The sequence below is a fragment of the Carcharhinus amblyrhynchos genome, chromosome 24 (assembly GCF_965287045.1).
Source record: "Carcharhinus amblyrhynchos chromosome 24, sCarAmb.v2.hapA, whole genome shotgun sequence".
Lineage (NCBI taxonomy): Eukaryota > Metazoa > Chordata > Chondrichthyes > Carcharhiniformes > Carcharhinidae > Carcharhinus > Carcharhinus amblyrhynchos.
The window spans coordinates 24,739,486-24,759,381 of NC_137347.1; the positions used below are offsets into that span (position 1 = coordinate 24,739,486).

The 19,896-nt window shown below is 41.5% G+C and overlaps 1 protein-coding gene across 7 annotated transcripts; it reads right to left on the minus strand.

Annotated features, from left to right (window-relative positions):
• Positions 1-5,763: 5,763 nt before the first annotated feature.
• On the minus strand, positions 5,764-16,883 carry rsrp1 (arginine/serine-rich protein 1). 7 transcript variants are annotated; one of them, XM_080211189.1, is made up of 7 exons: positions 16,798-16,883; positions 14,520-14,572; positions 12,669-13,517; positions 11,911-12,065; positions 7,701-7,796; positions 6,201-6,369; positions 5,764-5,895 (listed from the first exon to the last, which is right to left on the minus strand). In XM_080211189.1, exons 1-6 carry the CDS (start codon positions 16,869-16,871, stop codon positions 6,223-6,225), a joined length of 1,374 nt encoding a protein of 457 aa, XP_080067315.1. In that variant the 5' UTR covers positions 16,872-16,883; the 3' UTR covers positions 5,764-5,895; positions 6,201-6,222. The 7 variants fall into 7 exon arrangements, 2 of the variants coding, with proteins under 2 accessions (XP_080067315.1, XP_080067314.1); XR_013889365.1 differs by lacking the exon at positions 5,764-5,895 and adding an exon at positions 11,312-11,348 and having other exon boundaries at positions 6,340-6,369; positions 7,701-8,402; XR_013889364.1 differs by lacking the exon at positions 5,764-5,895 and adding an exon at positions 11,177-11,348 and having other exon boundaries at positions 6,340-6,369; positions 7,701-8,402.
• Positions 16,884-19,896: the final 3,013 nt, after the last annotated feature.

Here is a 19,896-nt window from a genome sequence, read left to right on the forward strand (position 1 = left end):
CTCTGCCAGTCGAAAGCCCAGGAAGGTGTAGTGCTTCTCGGAGGCAGCGATTGTTTCTTTGTCAGCAGTTATTGTCCACTTCTCTTGGGTTGATCACCCATTTGAAAGCATGAAGTTGGTAGAGTTTCATTGACAAGGATACTTACCTAAATTCTGCCTCTTAGTTAGTTGAGCTTCCTTATAATCAATAAACTTTGATACTATATACTAGTGTGTATCGAAGTATTTACCCGATGATTATCTCTGAGTCAAATTCACAGAATCCCTACAGTGCAGGAGGCCATTTGGCCCAACGAGTCTGCACTGACCACAACCCCACCCCAATCACCCCACTTACTTATCCTACCAGTCCCCCTGACACTAAGGGGCAATTTAGCATGGCCAATCAACTTAACCCGCACACCTTCGGCGTGTGGGAGGAATCCACGCAACTGGGAGGGTACCCACGCAGACATGGGGAGAATGTACAAACCCCACACAGACCTGAGGCCATAATTGAACCCAGGACCCTGGCACTGAGAGGCAGCAGTGCTAATCACTGTGCCACCCGTGCTGCCCGGTTTAAAAACAGTTTAAAAGGATAATTTGGATTCATTAGGCAGTGCACATCCAAATTGGATCAATCTAAAATATCAAAGTACTCCTTTTTAAACTTAAAGCAATGCACTTGTAACAAAGGATTTCAACAGAAGATGAACAGAGAGATGAGGGATGTTACAGAGATAGAAGAGGCCTATTTGGTGATCATGCAAATATGTGGTTAGAAATTCAACTCAGGATCACACAGGAGGTTGCAAACAGCCTTATGTGGGTTATGTTCCAATGTATCATGCAATTTCAGGCAATATTTTAAAATTGTGAACAAAAGTAGATTGTTAAACTAGCTGCTGCCAATTGTGTGACCTCTGGTGATCTCAGCTCCAAACTATCCTGAGAGTCAAGCAATACTGGACAGTCAGAGACATCCAAGGAATTCACACATCCCTTTGTTTAAGGCTGGAATATCAACAAAAGGACTATAGCCTTCCGGCTGACTCATCTTTCTTTTTCGCCATGGACAAAAGACACACCAAACTCAATGTGTGAGACAAATATGATTGGATCCCTATTGACCTCCCACTGCATTAAGATGCTTCATCATTCAAACCATGACTGGGTAAATTTCTAAGTGTCCAATAACAACAGAAAATGCTTATAAACCTGACCACCCATCTTAATTAAAAAAGGACTTTGGATTTGTGACAGGTGAGTCAGCCATTTTTGTTGCCGGCTTTTAAAGTTACAAGAATCAGCCATGCAGACACACAAAAACAACTGGGAAACCATCAAATCAGCTATAGTCAACTAAGCAGCCAAGGTAATAAACAGCAATACCTCAGAAGTAAGAGAACAACTTCCCCAACCTGTCCCGAGTTCACCTGAGGACCAACCTCCCGGAAATTCAACTACATAAAGTCTTGCAATTTACTGAGAACAAAGAAAAGTACAGCACAAGAAGAAGCCCTTCGGCCCTCCAAGCCTGCGCCGATCATGATGCCTGCTGAAACTAAAACCATATGCACTTAAGGAGTCTGTATCCTTCCATTCCCACCCTATTCATGTATTCGTCTAGTTGCTCCTTAAATGCCGCTATCCTATCTGCTCCCATCACCTCCCCGGGCAGCGCGTTCCAGACATTCACCACCTTCTGTGTAAAAGAACTTGCCTCACACATCTCATCTAAACTTTTCCCCATGTACCTTAAACCTATGCCCCCAGTGCTTGACTTTTCTACTCTAGGAAAGAGCATCTGACTATCCACACTGCCCGTGCCATTCATAATCTTGTCAAAGTTATGGTGCCCTGTAGGCAGTGCCAGGGTGCCCAGCAGGCAGTGCCAGGCCAGCACTGTTCCATGGGCACTGCCCAGCCCTGCCTCCAACAAGCACGGGCTCGTTGGGCCAAAGGACCTGTTTCCCGTGCTGGGTTGTTCTTTGTTCAACCATTTGGGGGCTCTAATCAAAATCTTGCTGCTGGATTATTTAAATTGGGGCCATCACTGAGGAACGAGATTACTCACACCTCATGTACAAAACATATTGATCATGGACAGTAAGAACACTCATAAAATTCCACAATACCAGCTTAAGATAGTTGTTACAATCCCTGTGGGGACCAATAACATAAAAGAATCTAACTTCCCAAATGAGCCAAAAGGAAAAAAAACTAATGACAAGATGTCACTTTTTACAACTTTTACTGTCACAATAAAACCAAAATCAACATAAATTAAACATGAATCAACAAATTGTATTCAATAGAAACCATAAATTATACTTCAAACTCCTGATACAAAGATTTCATCAAATTCTTACATAGACATAAATTTTAATGAGGCATTTCAGGTTAAATATAAATTACCTTACTTTAGTTGTGCGCACCTAACTCGTTTCCAAATCAACCCCTAAAATGCTCAAGCTCACAGAGGACTCAACCACAAGGGAAGACACTGGAACAGCAAACAATTAATTCTCTGTGAACATGGATTCAAATCCCACCATGGCAGCTTCTGGAATTTAAATTCAAATTAATTTTTAAAAATCTGGAACTATAAGCTAGTCTCAGTAATGTTGACCATGAAACTATCATTGACTATTGGAAAAGTTCACTATCACCCCATCTTGAATCTAGACTGTTGCTCCTAGCCAGTTAGTTAATTGTTGTTACTGGGTCAATTTCATTGGTTTTATCTATTTGCACCCATTCCCCATTGAGTAGAATAATAAGACTTATTAGGCTGTATCAGAGAAGACAGGAGGTGGTGGTGGAGGGAAAATTTTCAGACTGGAGGCCAATTACCAGTGATCTCAAGTGGATAGAGCCGTGAAGAAGGCTTATAGTGTGTTAGCGTTTATTAACAGGGGGTTTGAGTTTAAGAGGCATGAGGTTATGCTGCAACTCTGCAGGACCTTGGTGAGACCACATTTGGAATATTGAGAGCAGTTCTGGTCATAGAACCCTACAGTCCAGAAAGAGGCCCTTCAGCCCATCGAGTCTGCACCAACCACAACCCTACACAAGCCCTACCCCCCATATCCCTACATATTATTACCCACTAATCCCTCTAACCTAAGCATTTTAGGACACTAAGGGCAATTTTAGCATGGCCAATCAACCTAACCCACACATCTTTGGACTGTGGGAGGAAACCGGAGCACCCGGAGAAACCCATGCAGACACGAGGAGAACATGAAAACTCCACACAGTGACCCAAGCCAGGAATCAAACCCAGGTCCCTGGAGCTGTGAAGAAGCAGTGCTGACCACTGTGCTACCGTGCCACCCATTATAGTGAGGTCACCTCACTATAAGGAGGATGTGGAAGTATCAGAGTACAGAGGGGATTTACCAGGATGCTGCTGGGTTTGGAGGGTAGATCTTACGAGGAAAGGTTGAGGGAGCTGGGGCTTTTCTCTTCAGAGCAGAGAAGGATGAGAGGCAACTTAATGGAAGTTTATAAGATGATGAGGGGATAGAGTGGACGTGCAGAGACTATTTCCTCAGGTGGATGTTAGTAGGGGGCATAACTATAAGGTTCATGGTGGGAGATATAGGAGGGATGTCCAAGGCAGATTCTTTACTCAGAGTGGTTGGTGTGTGGAATGCACTGCCTGCAGTGATAGTGGAGTTGGACACTTTAGGAACTTTCAAGCAGTTATTGGACAGGCACATGGAGCACACCAGAATGATAGGGAATGGGATAGCTTGATCTTGGGTTCGGACATAGCTTGGCACAACATCAAGGGCCAGAGGGCCTGTACTGTGCTCATAGATCATAGAACCCTACCGTGCAGAAAGATGCCCTTCAGCCAATCGAGTCTGCACCGAACACAATCCCACCCAGGCCCTACCCCCATATATTATACCCACTAATCCCTCTAACCTACGCATCCCTGGATACTAAGGGGCAATTTCTTAGCATGGCCAATCAACCTAACCCACACATCTTTGGTCTGTGGGAAGAAACTGGAGTACCTGGAGGAAACCCACACAGACAGTGACTCAAGCCAGGAATTGAACCCAGGGCCCTGGAGCTGTGAAGCATCAATGCTAACCACTGTGCTACCGTGCCACCCCATGTGCCATATAGCACCGTGTGCTCTACTGTTGTATATGCTATGTAGAATTTATACCAACCAGGTTCGTTACTATGCACTTTCTCCAGATGTCTAAGGACAAAATGAAGGTTTATGCTCAAATGGTATCTGATTGCACCCTTTCCCACTGCAGACAATATTGGTTTATAGCAAGTTAGCGCTTTAAGATTCAAAGATTAGAATATTACCCACCCTTAAATATCAGATTAATTACTTATTCAATTATATAACTCGGGTCTCTACCAATTCAATCATCTGTTTCTGGCAGGTAAGTTTTGATTAGTACGTGTGTGGTTCTGTAGCTTACATATAGAGATTACAAAATGGTTTATTTGGCCCAGTGGTAGTATTAAAATGGCATCTTGGCCATGTTAAGATTACTACGTTATGTGTAAGGCAAGGATAGATAAATTTTTGAACAGTAAAGGGATTAAGAGTTATGGTGAGCAGGCAGGTAAGTGGAGATAGCACAAGGTCAGTAAGAAATAATTCATCATGATCACAGTCAGAGAATGTCATTTGTGACTTTATAGGGGCTGTTTCTGTACAGTAGCCAGATCAGAAGTATGATTGAATGGATTCAAAATATTGATGATGCTTCTTTTGTAAATGGTTCGCACTGTTGCCTCTGCTCACCTGCATTCAATTCTGGCCTCAGGTAACAGTATGTGGAATTTGCACATATTGCAAAGACACTGCTATTTGGACAGAATGTCTGTTTAGGTACATTGGGTGCACTGAGGGAGAATTTAATGTAGTCAAATAGGTGCCAGAGTGTGGCAATTAGGGGATTTTCACAGTAACTTCATTGCAGTGAAAATAAGCCTACTTGTGACACTAATACATAAATTTGAGTCTCAAAATCCAACCATCAGCCACCCAAGGAACAGATTTTGAGTTTGATTTTGCTAGTTCCTTGAACAGTCCTCTCTCCACATATGCTTCTTTGTAAAGCACTCTTTTACATCAAACAGGGATTTGTACCACACGTTTTCATTCCTGCACTCTCTGCAACGCACTGGTCTATTCCACATTCCTAGAATTTTATCACTGAACAACTAACAATCCTCAGGAACACCCTCACCCATTACCAGCATTCCCTTAATTAGTGCTTTTTAATCATCTTTACCCTTGCTTCTGCTTGGTGTTTACTATTTATCTACCACTCAAGTTTTTTTAAATGTCTCAAAGGATTACAGAAATGAACACTTAGTCATATGGACTCAAGTTAACCAATGACTGCTGCAGCTTTAAGGTACAGACTACATTTACAGTATCAACCTATGTCGTTTCCAATATCTTTTAGACTTTTGACAATACACAGAAGTGATCTAAGGAAACAGTAAGAAATCTCAACACTATTACACTACAAATATGTTTAATGAATTGGCACATGATATTATGAATTTCAGCAAAATAAATGATTGGAAAACTCCACACAAGAAACAAAGGCTTACTGAGAAGTAGTCTAAGATTCAGCACAAGGACTATGAACAATAGCCTAATAAAACTGTTCCTTTGTTCAGAATTAAAGAGCAATAAAAATATACCTGTCAAAATCCAGAATGTTATTTTGCCATAATTAGCATTTTATTTTTTTGAACAGAAAAGGTACAAGCCATCGAAACTGATTTAAATTTACATATCATCTTTATTGAATTCTGGAAATCAAAGTTCACATCTACAAAACAAATTATGGTATCTCTTTGCAAAAATGATATAGTCCCACCTGAAATCTTGAGTAAACATCAGTATCTTACCTGCAAAACAGCAACATATTTCAGAAGCATTACATTACACTGGGCATGAATCAATCACAGCCTCCTAAATGTCCACGAGCACAAATGCTAAACATGCAGAGCATACATGTATTTTAATGTACTTACATTTTCAAACTTTCACAAAAGTGGAAACTTTGGATCAAGCTAAAGCTAGTGTCTCACACTTCAAACTAAACTGGGAGTGTAATCACAATATTCTGTGTAACTATGCAGTTTTGTCAGAATGTCAGAATAATTGTTCCCTATACAAAAATATATATATACACATAATATGCTTCGTATACTTTTATCATTTTAAAAACGTCCTCAATGAGCCTTTGTTTTATCAGCATTCCTGTGGCCATTATGTACCAGTACCCACTGTCCATATGGGCTTCCTTTCCGCTTGTGTTCAGGAGACTCCTTAACAGAAGTGTTCGCTGTTGTTTGAATCAATGGTTTTGCCACTGTATTCTGCAAATACAAAAGTTAATTAGATATTGACATAACTGCCAAATTTTTGTAATAATTGGTTAGAATGATAATTTAAATCCACAGGTGCATTACAGTGTTATTTTTTGGTCAATCCTAACCAGAAATAGATCATAGGTTGGTATTTCAGTAAGTGATAGTGTTACATTTTTACATCCTAGTAGCAAACAGTGCAAGCTTGAGAAATTTACTTTCACGCAAACTGGAGGAATGAAACCTCATCTAATTAAACATGTTACAGCCTTCTGGACTCACTAGGTTCAACAGAACTTTCTCTACCTGGTTCCCCTCTTTAAAAGTCCAAAGGATTTCTTTGTCCCAACATAACCCATCTGCCTCCCCACAGAGCCATCTGTCACTTTTCTTTAGTTTTGCTTACACCAAGCACAGACCTTGTTCTCTTCGCACATGCCACAATCAGCACTTTCAGTATGCCATAACACTGTCATTAATACTTCCTTTGTCTTGTGCCCTAAACATCTCATTCCAATCTCTACCAGCTCACATATTACTGACCTATTTGGCTCTACCACCTCTTGTACAGTTTAAAATCCATCACATTTCTTATCTCTTTAGCTTTGAAGTCGTCATACAGGTCAAAACATTAACAGAGGGGGTATAGCTCAGTGATAGAACATTTGATTTCAGATCAAGAGGTGCCTGTTCAAATGGGGTGGCTCTGTTGCATAGTGGTTAGCATTGATGCCACTGTGCCAGGGGCCCAGGTACAATTCCAGCCTCAGGCCAGTGTGTGGAGTTTGTACATTCTCCCCATGGAGAAACGTGGGTTTCTTCTGGGTTCTCCAGTTCTCTCCCACAGTCCACAGATGTGTGGGTTGGGTCAACTGGCCATGCTAAATTGCTCCTAAATAATTAAGGGATTAGGGCCTGGATGAGATTGTTGTCAACATAGGCTCTATGTGGCAAATGACCTATTTCTGCACTGTAATGATTTTATGATGATTAACTCCAAGAACAGAAAGAAATTCACAACACTAGGTTGAAGTCCAACAGGTTTATTTGGTAGCACAAGCCACAAGCTTTTGGAGCACCGCCCCTTCAACAGGAAAGGGGAGTTCTGTTCACAAACAGGGCACATAAAGACACAAACTCAAATGTCTTTATATGCCCTGTTTGTGAACAGAATTCCCACTTACCTGATGAAGGGCAGCACTCAAAGCTTGGGGCTTGAGCTACCAAATAAACCTGCTGGTCTTTAACCTGGTGTTGAGACTTCTTACTGTGCTTACCCCAGTCCAACGCCAGCATCTCCACATCATAACTCCAAGAATGTAATGATGCATTTTACTTACTTTAACACTGAAAGCTATCCAGTGACTGGTGTCCGTCCTTGCAGTGGCACTTGGTAGTTTCTTAATCGGTTCATCCTCTTCAACTTCTTTGTATTCCTGCACAAAAATACAGAGCATCTGCAGGTTAATCTTAAAAGTGGCCACTGTACTGTAAACTGTGACCCACAATCAGACAGTCTTCAGATGAAGCATTTGTAGCACTGGTTGGGCAGACCCAACATTACAGCACTGGCTTTTGCTTAAATGTCACTATTGTTCTACCTGATGTGGTAGAATCTGCAGTAGAGTTCCTATTGTTCCTTGTGGCTTGGCACCATACCATTTCTGTGAATTTGCACCAATATTGTTAAGAGTTTAGAATGCATCAAACCTTATCTTAGTATGCTGACCCAAGGAATCAAGAATAGACTGAAATGTAAAGTTCCAGAATATCTGATCCACTGATCAAAGTTTAATGGACATCAATTACTTCAGTGTAATCAATGGGTCAGATCAATGTGAATTACCACTGAACAAGTTAGTTATTTCAATGACAATTTCAACTTCAGGATTCAAAATGCTTCCGAGTAGTTTCCGTAACATTAATTGCTACTACAAAAGCTTTGTGTTGATAAGGTATATTCTAGGCTATAAAAGCCGATAAACTTATCTTCAAAAAACTGTTGGTCTCTTCTTCGGCAAAGATCTGATATTCAAAACTTCCTGGAACACAGTGAATAAGTTATGAGGACAAGAAAATCCTAGAACAAAGCTGTAATGCATGGTCAGTACTGAATTCAAAAGCAGCATCTAGTCAAACCCCAACTTCATATGCCTCAAAAGTAGGACAAATGCAAGTAGTAAGAGTTTTTATTTTATTTAAAAATTTAAAATACTAATATTTAGCCATTTGAAACTCTGGCAGCAAGCAACAAGAACTGATCCAAATACGTCAGTACTTTTTTGTTTAGAACTCTGTTCCAGATCATAGGCAATGGATTGTAAACCAAATTACGTCAGATGTTGAATTCTAGTAAAGCACAGAACAGCTATTTTATTTTGCTTCCCCCTGCTTTTTGAATGGCAAGTGCGCTTTTGGACCCAGTATCAGACCAGTACTCCCAATGTCAAGTGCAATACTGGCACATTCAAATGAAGTTCCCTCCATACTACCTCCAATATGACATCACATCTCAATCTCAAAGAGTACTCAACTTTCCAGTTTCAATACGATTACAGGATGCCAAAATTAAAGTCAACCCACAGCCAAATTGTGGGGACAGACCTGCTCAGAACAGAGACGGGCAATCCTACTCAACTTAGAGACACACTGTCTGGGCTTTGTTTGAACACAGCTCCAACAAATCCTACATTTTAAACTTGAGTCCAATGCTGAGGGAAGAGGTTGGCCAGCTATAGCTGACTTAGATGGCTTGAACCATTCACAGCAGTATCAATCATTAATGCACATTACATTGCCTAAATTACTTCTGCATCAAATGCAAACACTGCAAGCTTTTTTAAAAAGGTAGTACTGGCTTTATTGCTTTGCCATATTTATGGAATCTGCAATACTGAAGATTCTATTCCAAGTACTTAGAAAACCAATGGGGAATTTATTTTTAATTTGATTCCAAGCAGTTAAAGTACCTTTGATAAGGTACCACAGGGTTAGGCTTGTAAGAAAGATCAGGGCATGTGGAATCATGAGACAAGTAAATGGGTGAATAGAAAATTGGTCTTAAAAAAGGCAGAGAATAAAAGAGTATTACCCACATTACAGGACTGAGAAAAAAAGCAATTTTCCACAGGGCAAGGGCTAGACTACTGTTATTCATAATTGACAATTTTTACTTGGGAACAATAACTAACAAAATTTCAGACGATGCCAAGTTGGAAGATATAACCAACATGGAGGAAGAATGCAAGAATGGGTACATTAGGCAGGCAATTAAGTAGAAAATAACTTTTGCAGATAGTTGCAAGATGTACTTTGGTAAGAAAAATAGAAAAGAAACTGAACAGGGTAGAAGGACAAAGGGGTCTAGAGATACAGGCAAGCAATTCATTAGCATCTCAGGTCAAAGTAATTAAAAATTCAAACAACATTAAGATTTATGTCAAATGATACATAAAGTAATGAAGTAATGTTAAACTTGTATAGTACCCTGGTGAGGTTACATCTGAAAGCACAATGAAAAGTCCTAGTTCCTATCTTATAATGAAGGGGCAGTGCTCCAAAAGCCCTTGCTACCAAATAAACCTGTTGGACTTTAACCTGGTGTTGAGAGACTTCTTACTGTGCCTATAAAAACAACAGTAGTAATAAAGTATAAAAATATTTACAAGGATAATAAAGATTACAGTCATTGGGAAACATTGAACAGGATGAGGCTTTTTTCTGTACCACCATCCCCCCCAACACCTAAAGACTGAAATATGATGAGGTTTTTTAAAAACTATAAATGGATTGTACAGGATGGATGGATAAAATGCTTTCAAATCTATATTTACTGCCATAAATACAGGACTTATTAAATTCAATTGGGAAAGGAGTAATCACTTACTCAGTAGCTACAATGGAGAATTGATTTTGAAAATGTACTAGACAAGTACACGACAAAGAATAGAAGAATCTGCTGAATGGCAGACACTAAGGAAAAGACTCATGAAGCAAACACCAGCACAGAAAATGGGTTTAATCACCGTTTCTGAGCTTTATACTCTATGTAATTAGTTAAATTTCCATTTGGGGCAGCATGGTGGCAGTGGTTGGCATTGCTGACACTCAGCGCCACTGGCCTGGTCAGTCTTAATTCCCGACCTGGGTCACTGTCTGTGTGGAGTTTGCACATTCTCCCCGTGTCTGCATGGGTTTCCTTCGGGTGCTCCGGCTTCCTCCCACACTCCAAAGATGTGCAGGTTAGGTGGAGTGGCTATGTTAAATTGTCCCTTTATGTCAGGGGGACTAGCTACAGTCAGTGCATGGGTTACAGGGATAGGGCCTGGGCGGGGTTTAAGTCAGTGCAGACTCAACAGGCCAAATGGCCTCCTCCTGCACGGTAGGATTCTATGAAACGTCCTGGCAATTTGTACAGTATGATGGTCTTGCAGGCTATGGAGGAATGGTTCATTAGCCACTACAGCCCCCAAATGGCAGCATGAAGATGCATCACGACAAGTTGCCTTCATAAATAAGTCAATGTAGTATACTAAAAGAACCAACATACTGTACTGCCTTGTCTTCCAGTGGCTAGATGAAGATCTGACTCCCATCATTTTCCTTAACTCCCCATTTTGACCATCCAGACACAGTCACGTCTTCCTGACCCAAACAATACACAAAAAGAGGGCAATGAAATTGGATTACGTAGACCAGTTAATACATCTTGTGGTGGGCTGGCAATTATAGGATTGCCATGGAGCAGAGCCAGATGGGTTGCCACTTGGTCACAGGACCTGTGTGGTAAGCTAATCTTAGTTTTTCCACTTAATACCTGGGTGGATATACAGTGTCCCAGGTTCTTTTGTAACATGGTGTTTTTGAAAGCCAATTGTTTCTTTAACCATACTGTACTACATTGGCCAAACTGCCCGCAAACACTGCACACACGCAGATACAAAGATACCACCTCATATCTTCAAGAAGTGCAGTCCATTTCAAGGCTTCTATAAAACAGAAATAAATCAAGTCACACAAACCAATTTCACTTTGTATATAGATATATGGGAAGTGTTTGAATGACATGTTGATAAGCTACAGCAGAGTTAAATTATTACTGTAATTACAATTTTTGATATTACAAACAGCAAGTACACATCAAAAGTACTAATTAGCTACAAAATCACTGGGATATTTTAAGTCACAAAAAGTTCTCTTTTCCTTATAGTGCAAGTCAGCATAGAATAGTTGCTACGGTTACTTCGTAGGAATGGTTACATGCTGCACAGTTGTGCACCACTGGAAATATTACTCAGAAAATAAACTGAATTCTTCAGTAATTTACATATTAAACCAATGTATCAATGGTTGAGCTGGAAACAGAAAAACTATCAATTTATTCTACACCAGTCTGCAATAGAGTGGGTAAACTGACAGTAGCCACTATAATAAAGATCATAGAGCTCTTTGTAAAAGTGAGTGCTGAAAACGTTAGATATAAAAGACCTTCAACATATAGACCTGCACTTGTAACACATGTCATTACAGCATACAGAGCTCATCACTCACCTTTTTAGTCAGTTCTTTCACTGCATCACTGTTAGCTTTCATTTCAAAACGTCTCTCATTTTTGAGAGGCATCAGACTGGGAGGCAAGTGCATGTTGCCTGTTCCCAGTAATTTATCAGCATTTGCCTTGGCAATTTCAAGCAACTTCTTTTTCTCTGAGGAAGAAAACAAGAACGACTTACTCAATTTTAGCAAGTAACTCTTAAGCTTTTAAAGTGCTGATGGGCAATATTAGTACCACTTCACAAGAGATCAACTTCAAAAGTAACAAAACAAGTTGAGACATTTGCCAATAAATGGTGGTGCCACATTAATAGACTGATATTTACTGCACTGAAGATATTTAATCTAATTTATTGTAATAAAACAAATGCCATTTTCCTTACCACTCCCATAAGTGAACAGTCAGGGACCCTGCAATTTTAAACATAATACTGAATGATGGATAATACCCAGCTCTTGAACAGAAAGACTTAATTGTGGTCTTCAGCTTACTGGATACATCATGTGCCCAAGCGCATTTCTTCTCAACTTTATGGTGTGGCAATGTAAAGCACTGTACAAAATTATGGACTGGGCTTCTTGTTCAAGGGAAACTAAGCTTTTAGCTGCAAAGATACCACTATAAAAGAGTAATATAACCCCATTGATAAAAATAACGTTTTGACAATAGTTTAAAAGACTCACTTTGTACAGAGATACTGTACCAGATCATGTCTCAAATTTTTAAGAGAACACGCTGTAAAAATATCTTTTACCTTTTTGCGATAAGTGGATTGATCTGTCCCTCGATCTGCTTCGATTTCTTCTATGAGACGGTGGTGGGGTTCTGCGTGCAAAGCCATAGTAACTTCGCCGAGATCTGGGTGGAGACCTAGACCATGATCGTGAGCGGGATCTCCTGTATCTCAAGCTGGATCTGGATCTTTGGTATGATCTAGAAGAGGGTATGTAGTACCTAGATCTGGACCTGTAACTATGCGTCGAATAAGACATCCGACTTCTGGATCGTTGGTAACAAGACCTTGACCAACTTCTAGATCGGGACCTTGATCTTCCGTAGCTCCTCTTCAGAGATGCATATCTGCCTCTTGAAGCTAAAGAGATTTCATCTGAACTTGAACCATACCGCTCTGAAGAGACTGAACCTGATCGGGATCTGCCTGAAGAGGACATGGAACGTGAACGAGAGCTTCCTGAAGATGATATCGATCGGGAGAAACCTGAAGATGACGTTGAACTTGACCGTGAGCTGCCAGAAGAACATGCTGAACTTGACCGTGAGCTGCCTGAAGAACATGCTGAACTTGACCGCGAGCTGCCTGAAGATGATACTGAACCTGACCGGGAACTGCCTGAAGATGACTCTGAACTCAATCGTGAGATTTTAGATTTCTTGATGCTAACTGTTCTAGAACGTGATGTTCTCTCTTTCTTTCCAGTCTTCTGACAAGGAGAACAAAGTCTCAGTTTGTCCACGACAGCAGCTACATTTTCAGTCTCCTGCTCCTGTGCATGTCCAGCTGTTTCCAACTCCATTTCAATGTCTTGCTCCATTTCTAAATCTGATTTCAGAACATCATATCCTTGTTGCAAATTTGTTTTATCTGAAAGATAAATAATCACATTCACATGGCTGTGAACACAAACCTCCACTGAAAACATGAATCTAACCTTGTACATGGTGCAATAACTGAATTTCAATTGTCTTTTTTTTTTACACAAAGCTGCAGTCAGTGGTTTAATACTAACCAAGCATCATATTAAAGAACCTTCATATTAGAAAACACTTGAGGTTATCTATCCTTGATTGTGCTAACTCCTCGAAGGAGTATCTGATTAGTTCCATTTCATGACTCTTTCCCCATAGCTCTGCACATTTTTCATTTTCAAGTACTGCCACAATAAACAGTTACTACAAACATTTAGCACCCTCAACTTTCTCTGTGCGAAGCAGAACAATTGCAGCTTCTCCTGTCTCTCCACTTAACTCACCCCTCATATCAGCAATGAGAGAATTTTAGATCAACTAAGACCCATTTTCATTGATTTGTCTTACCTGTTGTCGATCTTAATAGGGCCAGTAAATATACTTCAACAGATGCAACATGTTTTCACTGTATGTAATGCTGCTAAAGGACAACATTGCAAAGATGCACTTACTATTCATAGGTGTAAATACTGATGACATGAAGCATCAGGCATTTTAACACTGACTAGTATTAGTAAGTCAGCACTATTGCTACGTGTTCACCAAGGAACATTAGCCGCACAATTATTTTGAAAGTGTATTACTTTTAGGGCACTCAATCAGAAAAATACTACAAAACTTTAAGTCACAAACATGTTGCCTATTAGAAGCATTGAAAGAATGGCAGGTTCTTGAATATCGCACTACAGCCCTAGAGGGACACCAGAATGTGACATTTTTAGGAATACTTAAAATATTTATCCACAACAAGGCCATGCTAATAATCATTATAGATTCTGGTACGTAAAATGTGCCACAGTCCAAAGAATAGATTCTCTCGCAGACCTCAGGAATTGGCAGAACCACTGATTTTCAAATATAATCGAGACCAGAAAAATCTAAAATGAATTAGACTTACCATTGCTAGATTTCTCTCCCATCGTTTCCCAGGAGAAACCAACTGAACTTGGCCTGTTAACAAAAAAAAATCTGCAAGTGAGCTTTGGGCAGTTCAGTTCAAACTATAAGAAGTTCCATCACATTTATGGCAATTAGGAACAAAAAAGTTTTAACACCAACAGCCTCCATAAACTTCAGTTCAATTAAAATGAAAAAGTTCCAACCAAACTGAACAAAGTTCTTCTCACTCATTACGTTACTCTGGCTATGTGGAAACCTCAAAACTAACAGTGATTTTTTAATTTAAACCCATTACAGCCTCACCCCATTCCTTCTCTAACCTATTCTACTCCTAAGACACACCCTTCAATACATTTTCCTCTGGTTCTGTACACATGGTGCACCTTTCCCTCCTTTTGCCTTGCACATTCAACCATTTAAGTTCCGTATTCCCAAAATCCCTCAAATGCCCCCTCTCCTATCTGACAGTGAGATTAACGTGCATTATCTTCCATTAATTTTTGATTACAGCTATATTAAACGAGTTTATAAAGGTACAGTGTTATTATATTGCAGCTTTCATACAGTATTTGACAAACACAAAAAAGGAATCAGAAGTCAAATAGTGTGCATTTTATTCAACCACATCAGTGCCACCAGTGAGTCAATGGCTCTCTAGAAAACTACTGCTGAGAATTGGCCAGAGGGTGGGACTGAAAATGAGCTGCTGATCCATGATGAACCAGCAGCTCAATATAAATATCCTTATCCTGTAAAAATAATCTCCCCCTTACCAGTGCAGGAACTATAAGAGTGGAAATTATAACTGTTGCCGACAATGTAATTTGACAAATATGTGCAACAGGTTAAACACTCTGCATTTTCATTTTATGTTATCAAATTGTTTGCATTATGACAATCTAAAAAGTGAAACTCTTCAACAGGCACATACACCTTGACATTGACCTCACTCTATCCTGACAATCCAACCAATGACTCAGACCTTAGCACACGTCAATCCACCCACTGACTTTACCTCCTTCACTCCCAACAATCTCACCCACTGACTTTAACCCCATCTCCTGACAACCCACTGCCTTTAAACATATCACTCCTATCAAGCCCACTGACTTTAACCCCTTCACTCCCAACAATCTAACCCACTGACTTTAGCTCCTTAACTCCCAACAATCTAACCCACTGACTTTAACCCCTTCACTCCCAACAATCTAGCCCACAGACTTTAACCCCCTCACACCCAATCTAGCCCACTGACTTTAACCCCCTCGCTCCCAACAATCTAGCCCACTGACTTTAACCCCCTCGCTCCCAACAATCTAGCCCACTGACTTTAACCCCCTCGCTCCCAACAATCTAGCCCACTGACTTTAACCCCCTCGTGCCCAATCAAGCCCACTGACTTTAACCCCCTCGCGCCCAATCAAGCCCACTGACTTTAACCCCCTCGCGCCCAATCAAGCCCACTGACTTTAACCCCCTCGCGCCCAATCAAGCCCACTGACTTTAACCCCCTCGCGCCCAATCAAGCCCACTGACTTTAACCCCCTCGCGCCCAATCAAGCCCACTGACTTTAACCCCCTCGCGCCCAATCAAGCCCACTGACTTTAACCCCCTCGCGCCCAATCAAGCCCACTGACTTTAACCCCCTCGCGCCCAATCAAGCCCACTGACTTTAACCCCCTCGCGCCCAATCAAGCCCACTGACTTTAACCCCCTCGCGCCCAATCAAGCCCACTGCCTCACAGGACCAGGGATCCTGGTTCAATTCCAGCCTTGTGTGACTGTCTGAGTGGCTTTCTTCCAGGTGCTCCAGTTTCCTCCTACTGTCCAAAGACGTGCGGGTTAGGTCGATTCGCTGTGATAAATTGCCTCTTAGCGTCAGGGGGGACTAGCACAGTAAACACTTGGGGTATGGAGATAGGCCTGGGCGGGATTGTTGTCAGCGTAGACTCAATTGCTTGAATGGCTTCCTTCTGCACTTTATGAGTCAAACCCAATGACTTCACCCCCTTAACCCCCAGCAATCGAATTTAGACTATAATCCCTTTGCTCCCAACATCTTGTCTCAGACTCACTTTCTCCCCTAACACCTCGGCCCCTTACTGTCACCCTGATCCCAGCCCAATCACCATCGCCTTCCTATCAAAAGTGCGTCATCATCCAAGGGCAGGGCTTTAAACTATTTGATAAAAATCAGATTTTCCGCCCCCCGAAATGTTTTTCAAATTTTAAATAATTTTAGTAGCCTGAGTCCTTTTCCTCCTACAGTACTCACCGATTACACTCGCTAGCTTGATTGGGTAGCAGATTTGAGCAACTATCACTCCGACCAACTTCAGTTATCACCATTTTCTGACTGAACGTGACGCAATTGATTTGTCCTTTTTATAATCTTACCGGCAAGAGCCCGCCCCCACCGCTCTGTCATTGGCCACCGCTTCCCCAAATCCCCATTTTTATTGGATTACTTGGATGCGGTCCCTAACGTTGGCCAATAGGACACGAGGGACTAGGCTGTGCCGCTTTCTATTGGTCAGTTAAGCTGTCAGTCACCGCATGGACGCGGCAGCAGCCGTCAACTCGACGCCCCATTGGTGCAACCGTCTGTCAATCAACCAACAACGGCTGGCAGTCTGCGATGAAAGAGGGTCCAAGGGAAAATTCTGGAACCTTTTTGTATTCTAGAGCCTTATGTCAATTTTATACTTTAAAATCTGAGGAGTTTCTCAATTTTTTTTCAGCTTTTGCTATTGTCTCCCCTGCATCTCAAAACCCAATAATGAGAGGTTACAGGTCACAACAGGTTGTGTAGTGCAACAGGTTTATTTGAAATCACAAGCTTTTGGGGAGAGCTGTTCCTCCATGAAGTGGAGCGAGGGGTGCAGGCACAGAATATATAGGTGGAGTCTGCCCATATGCTCAGACAAAGAAGTAGCACTGGGAAAGCTTGCATCATGTGACTTCTCATCTTGTCCACCCAAATCCACGTCTCCACATCAAAACACAATGATCATCCATCTCCACTAACCCTGCCCCCCAAAAAAGCCTCATCCCCTCTGCTGGTACAGTAAAGTTTATTTATTAATGTCTCAAGTAGGCTTACATTATCACTGCAATGAAGTTTTTGTGAAAGTCCCCAATCACCACACTCTGGTGCCTCTTTGAGTACACTGAGAGAGAATTTAGCATGGCCAACGCACCTACCATTTACCTTATTGGTCACTGAACGTAGAAAATAGAAGCAGGAGTGGGCCATCTCGCCCTTCAAGCCTGCTCCACCTTTCATTTTGATCATGAATGATAATCAAATTCAATATCCTGCTCCTGCCTCCGCACCCCAACCCCACAACTGATCCCTTTAGACCTATATTTAATTTCTTCTTGAAATCACACTGTGTTTTGGCCTCAACTGTTTCCTATGGTAGTGAATTCCACAGATCCACCGCTTACCAGGTGAAGAAATTTCTCCTCACTTTAGTCTTAAACAATTATACTACTTCCTTAATGTGGTGAGAAAAAAATCCTTACTCATGCAATTACTAAAGATTGCTTTGCAGTGGGCAATATAAAATTAGCTGATAAAATGATTGTAATAGATAACAGAGGAATGAGCATTGCTCCCATTCTGCCCTATTGGACTCCTTAAAAGAGGCCCACTCTGCCCTATTGGACTCCAGAAACAGTCATTAAGACAATGTCGTAAACCATAAAGTGATATGTTGTCCCAGAATTCATGTTTAAAGTTGAGCCAGAACTCAAACTCATGTCCCAGGCACATTCCACTCTCTGCCACTGGAACCAAGTACCTACAATTCAGTCTCCATTAAATATTAGAAGCGCGTGGTGTTTATTTTTTGTAAACAATATAAAAAGTGGGGCCCGCTTCTTATGGCAATGAGCCTGCAGATAATTGAAATGACCCTCCTGAGTGTGTTTATTATTATGTTGCCAATCGGTAAACAGAAAGTGTTGGAAATGCTAAGTAGATCTGGCAGCATCAGTGGAGAGAGTTAACTGAATCAAATGTGAATCTTCTTCTATTCATAGATTCCCTATCGTGTAGAAGGAGGCCATTTGGTCCATTGAGTCTGCACTGACTCTCCAACAGAGGATCCATTCCCTGGGACATTATGGGGTAATTTAGCATGGCCAATCCACCTAACTCGCATATCTTTGGACTGTGGGAGGAAACTGGAAACCCATGCTGACGTGCGGAAAATATGCAAACTCCACACAGGTAATCACCCGAGACTGGAATTGAACCTCGGTCTCTGGCCCTGTGAGGCAGCAGTGCTATCCGTCATGCCATCATGTTGCCCACCTGGAACATAGAACATAGAACAGTACAGCACAGTACAGGCCCTTCGGCCCTCGATGTTGTGCCAAGCTATGTCCAAACCCAAGATCAAGCTATCCCATTCCCTATCATTCTGGTGTGCTCCATGTGCCTATCCAATAACAGCTTGAAAGTTCCTAAAGTGTCCAACTCCACTATCACAGCAGGCAGTGCATTCCACACCCCAACCACTCTCTGAGTAAAGAATCTACCTTGGACATATAGTTGTGCCCCCTAGTAACAGTTACATCTACCCAAGGAAATAGTTTCTGCACATCCACTCTATCTATTCTCCTCATCATCTTATAAATGTCTATTAAGTCGTCTCTCATCCTCCTACGCTCTAAAGAGAAAAGCCCCAGCTCCCTCAACCTTTCCTCATAAGACCTACCCTCCAAACCCGGCAGCATCTTGGTAAAGCTGCTCTGCACTCTCACCAATGCTTCCACATCCTTCTTATAGTGAGGTGACCAGGACTGCATACAATATTCCACATGTGGTCTCACCAAAGTCCTGCAGAGTTGCAGCATAACCCCATAGCTCTTAAACTCAAACCCCCTGTTAATAAACAGTAACACAGTATAAGCCTTCTTCACAGCTCTATCCACTTCAGTGGCAACCTTCAGAGATCTGTGGATATGAACCCCAAGATCTCTCTGAGCCTCCACATTCCTCAGAACCCTGCAGTTGACCCTGTCATCCGCATTCAAGTTTGTCCTACCAAAATGAATCACCTCGCACTTATCAGGGTTAAACTCCATCTGCCACTTTTCTGCCCAGTTCTACATCCTATCAATGTCTCTGCAGCTTACAAGAGCCCTCCACCTCACTCACTACTCCACCAATCTTTGTGTCATGAGGTGAGTCACATGACAAAGGAGCAGCACTCAGAAAGCTAGTGGTGTTTGCTACCAAATAAACCTGTTGGACTTTAACCTGGTGTTGTGAGACTTCTTACTATGTTTACCTGAGTCCAACGCCAGCATCTCCACATCATGAAATAAATGCTGGCCAGCAATGCCCATATCCCACAAGCGA

Bases quoted from the DNA above. Each gene is read 5' to 3' on its own strand.
- rsrp1 (XM_080211189.1), bottom strand. From the start codon at position 16,871: ATGGTGATAACTGAAGTTGGTCGGAGTGATAGTTGCTCAAATCTGCTA. The intron at 14,573-16,797 runs GTGAGTACTGTA...TTTTGTTAACAG, and splicing joins CAAGCTAGCGAGTGTAATCG to GCCAAGTTCAGTTGGTTTCT. The intron at 6,370-7,700 runs GTAAGTAAAATG...TTGTATTTGCAG, and splicing joins GGATAGCTTTCAGTGTTAAA to AATACAGTGGCAAAACCATT.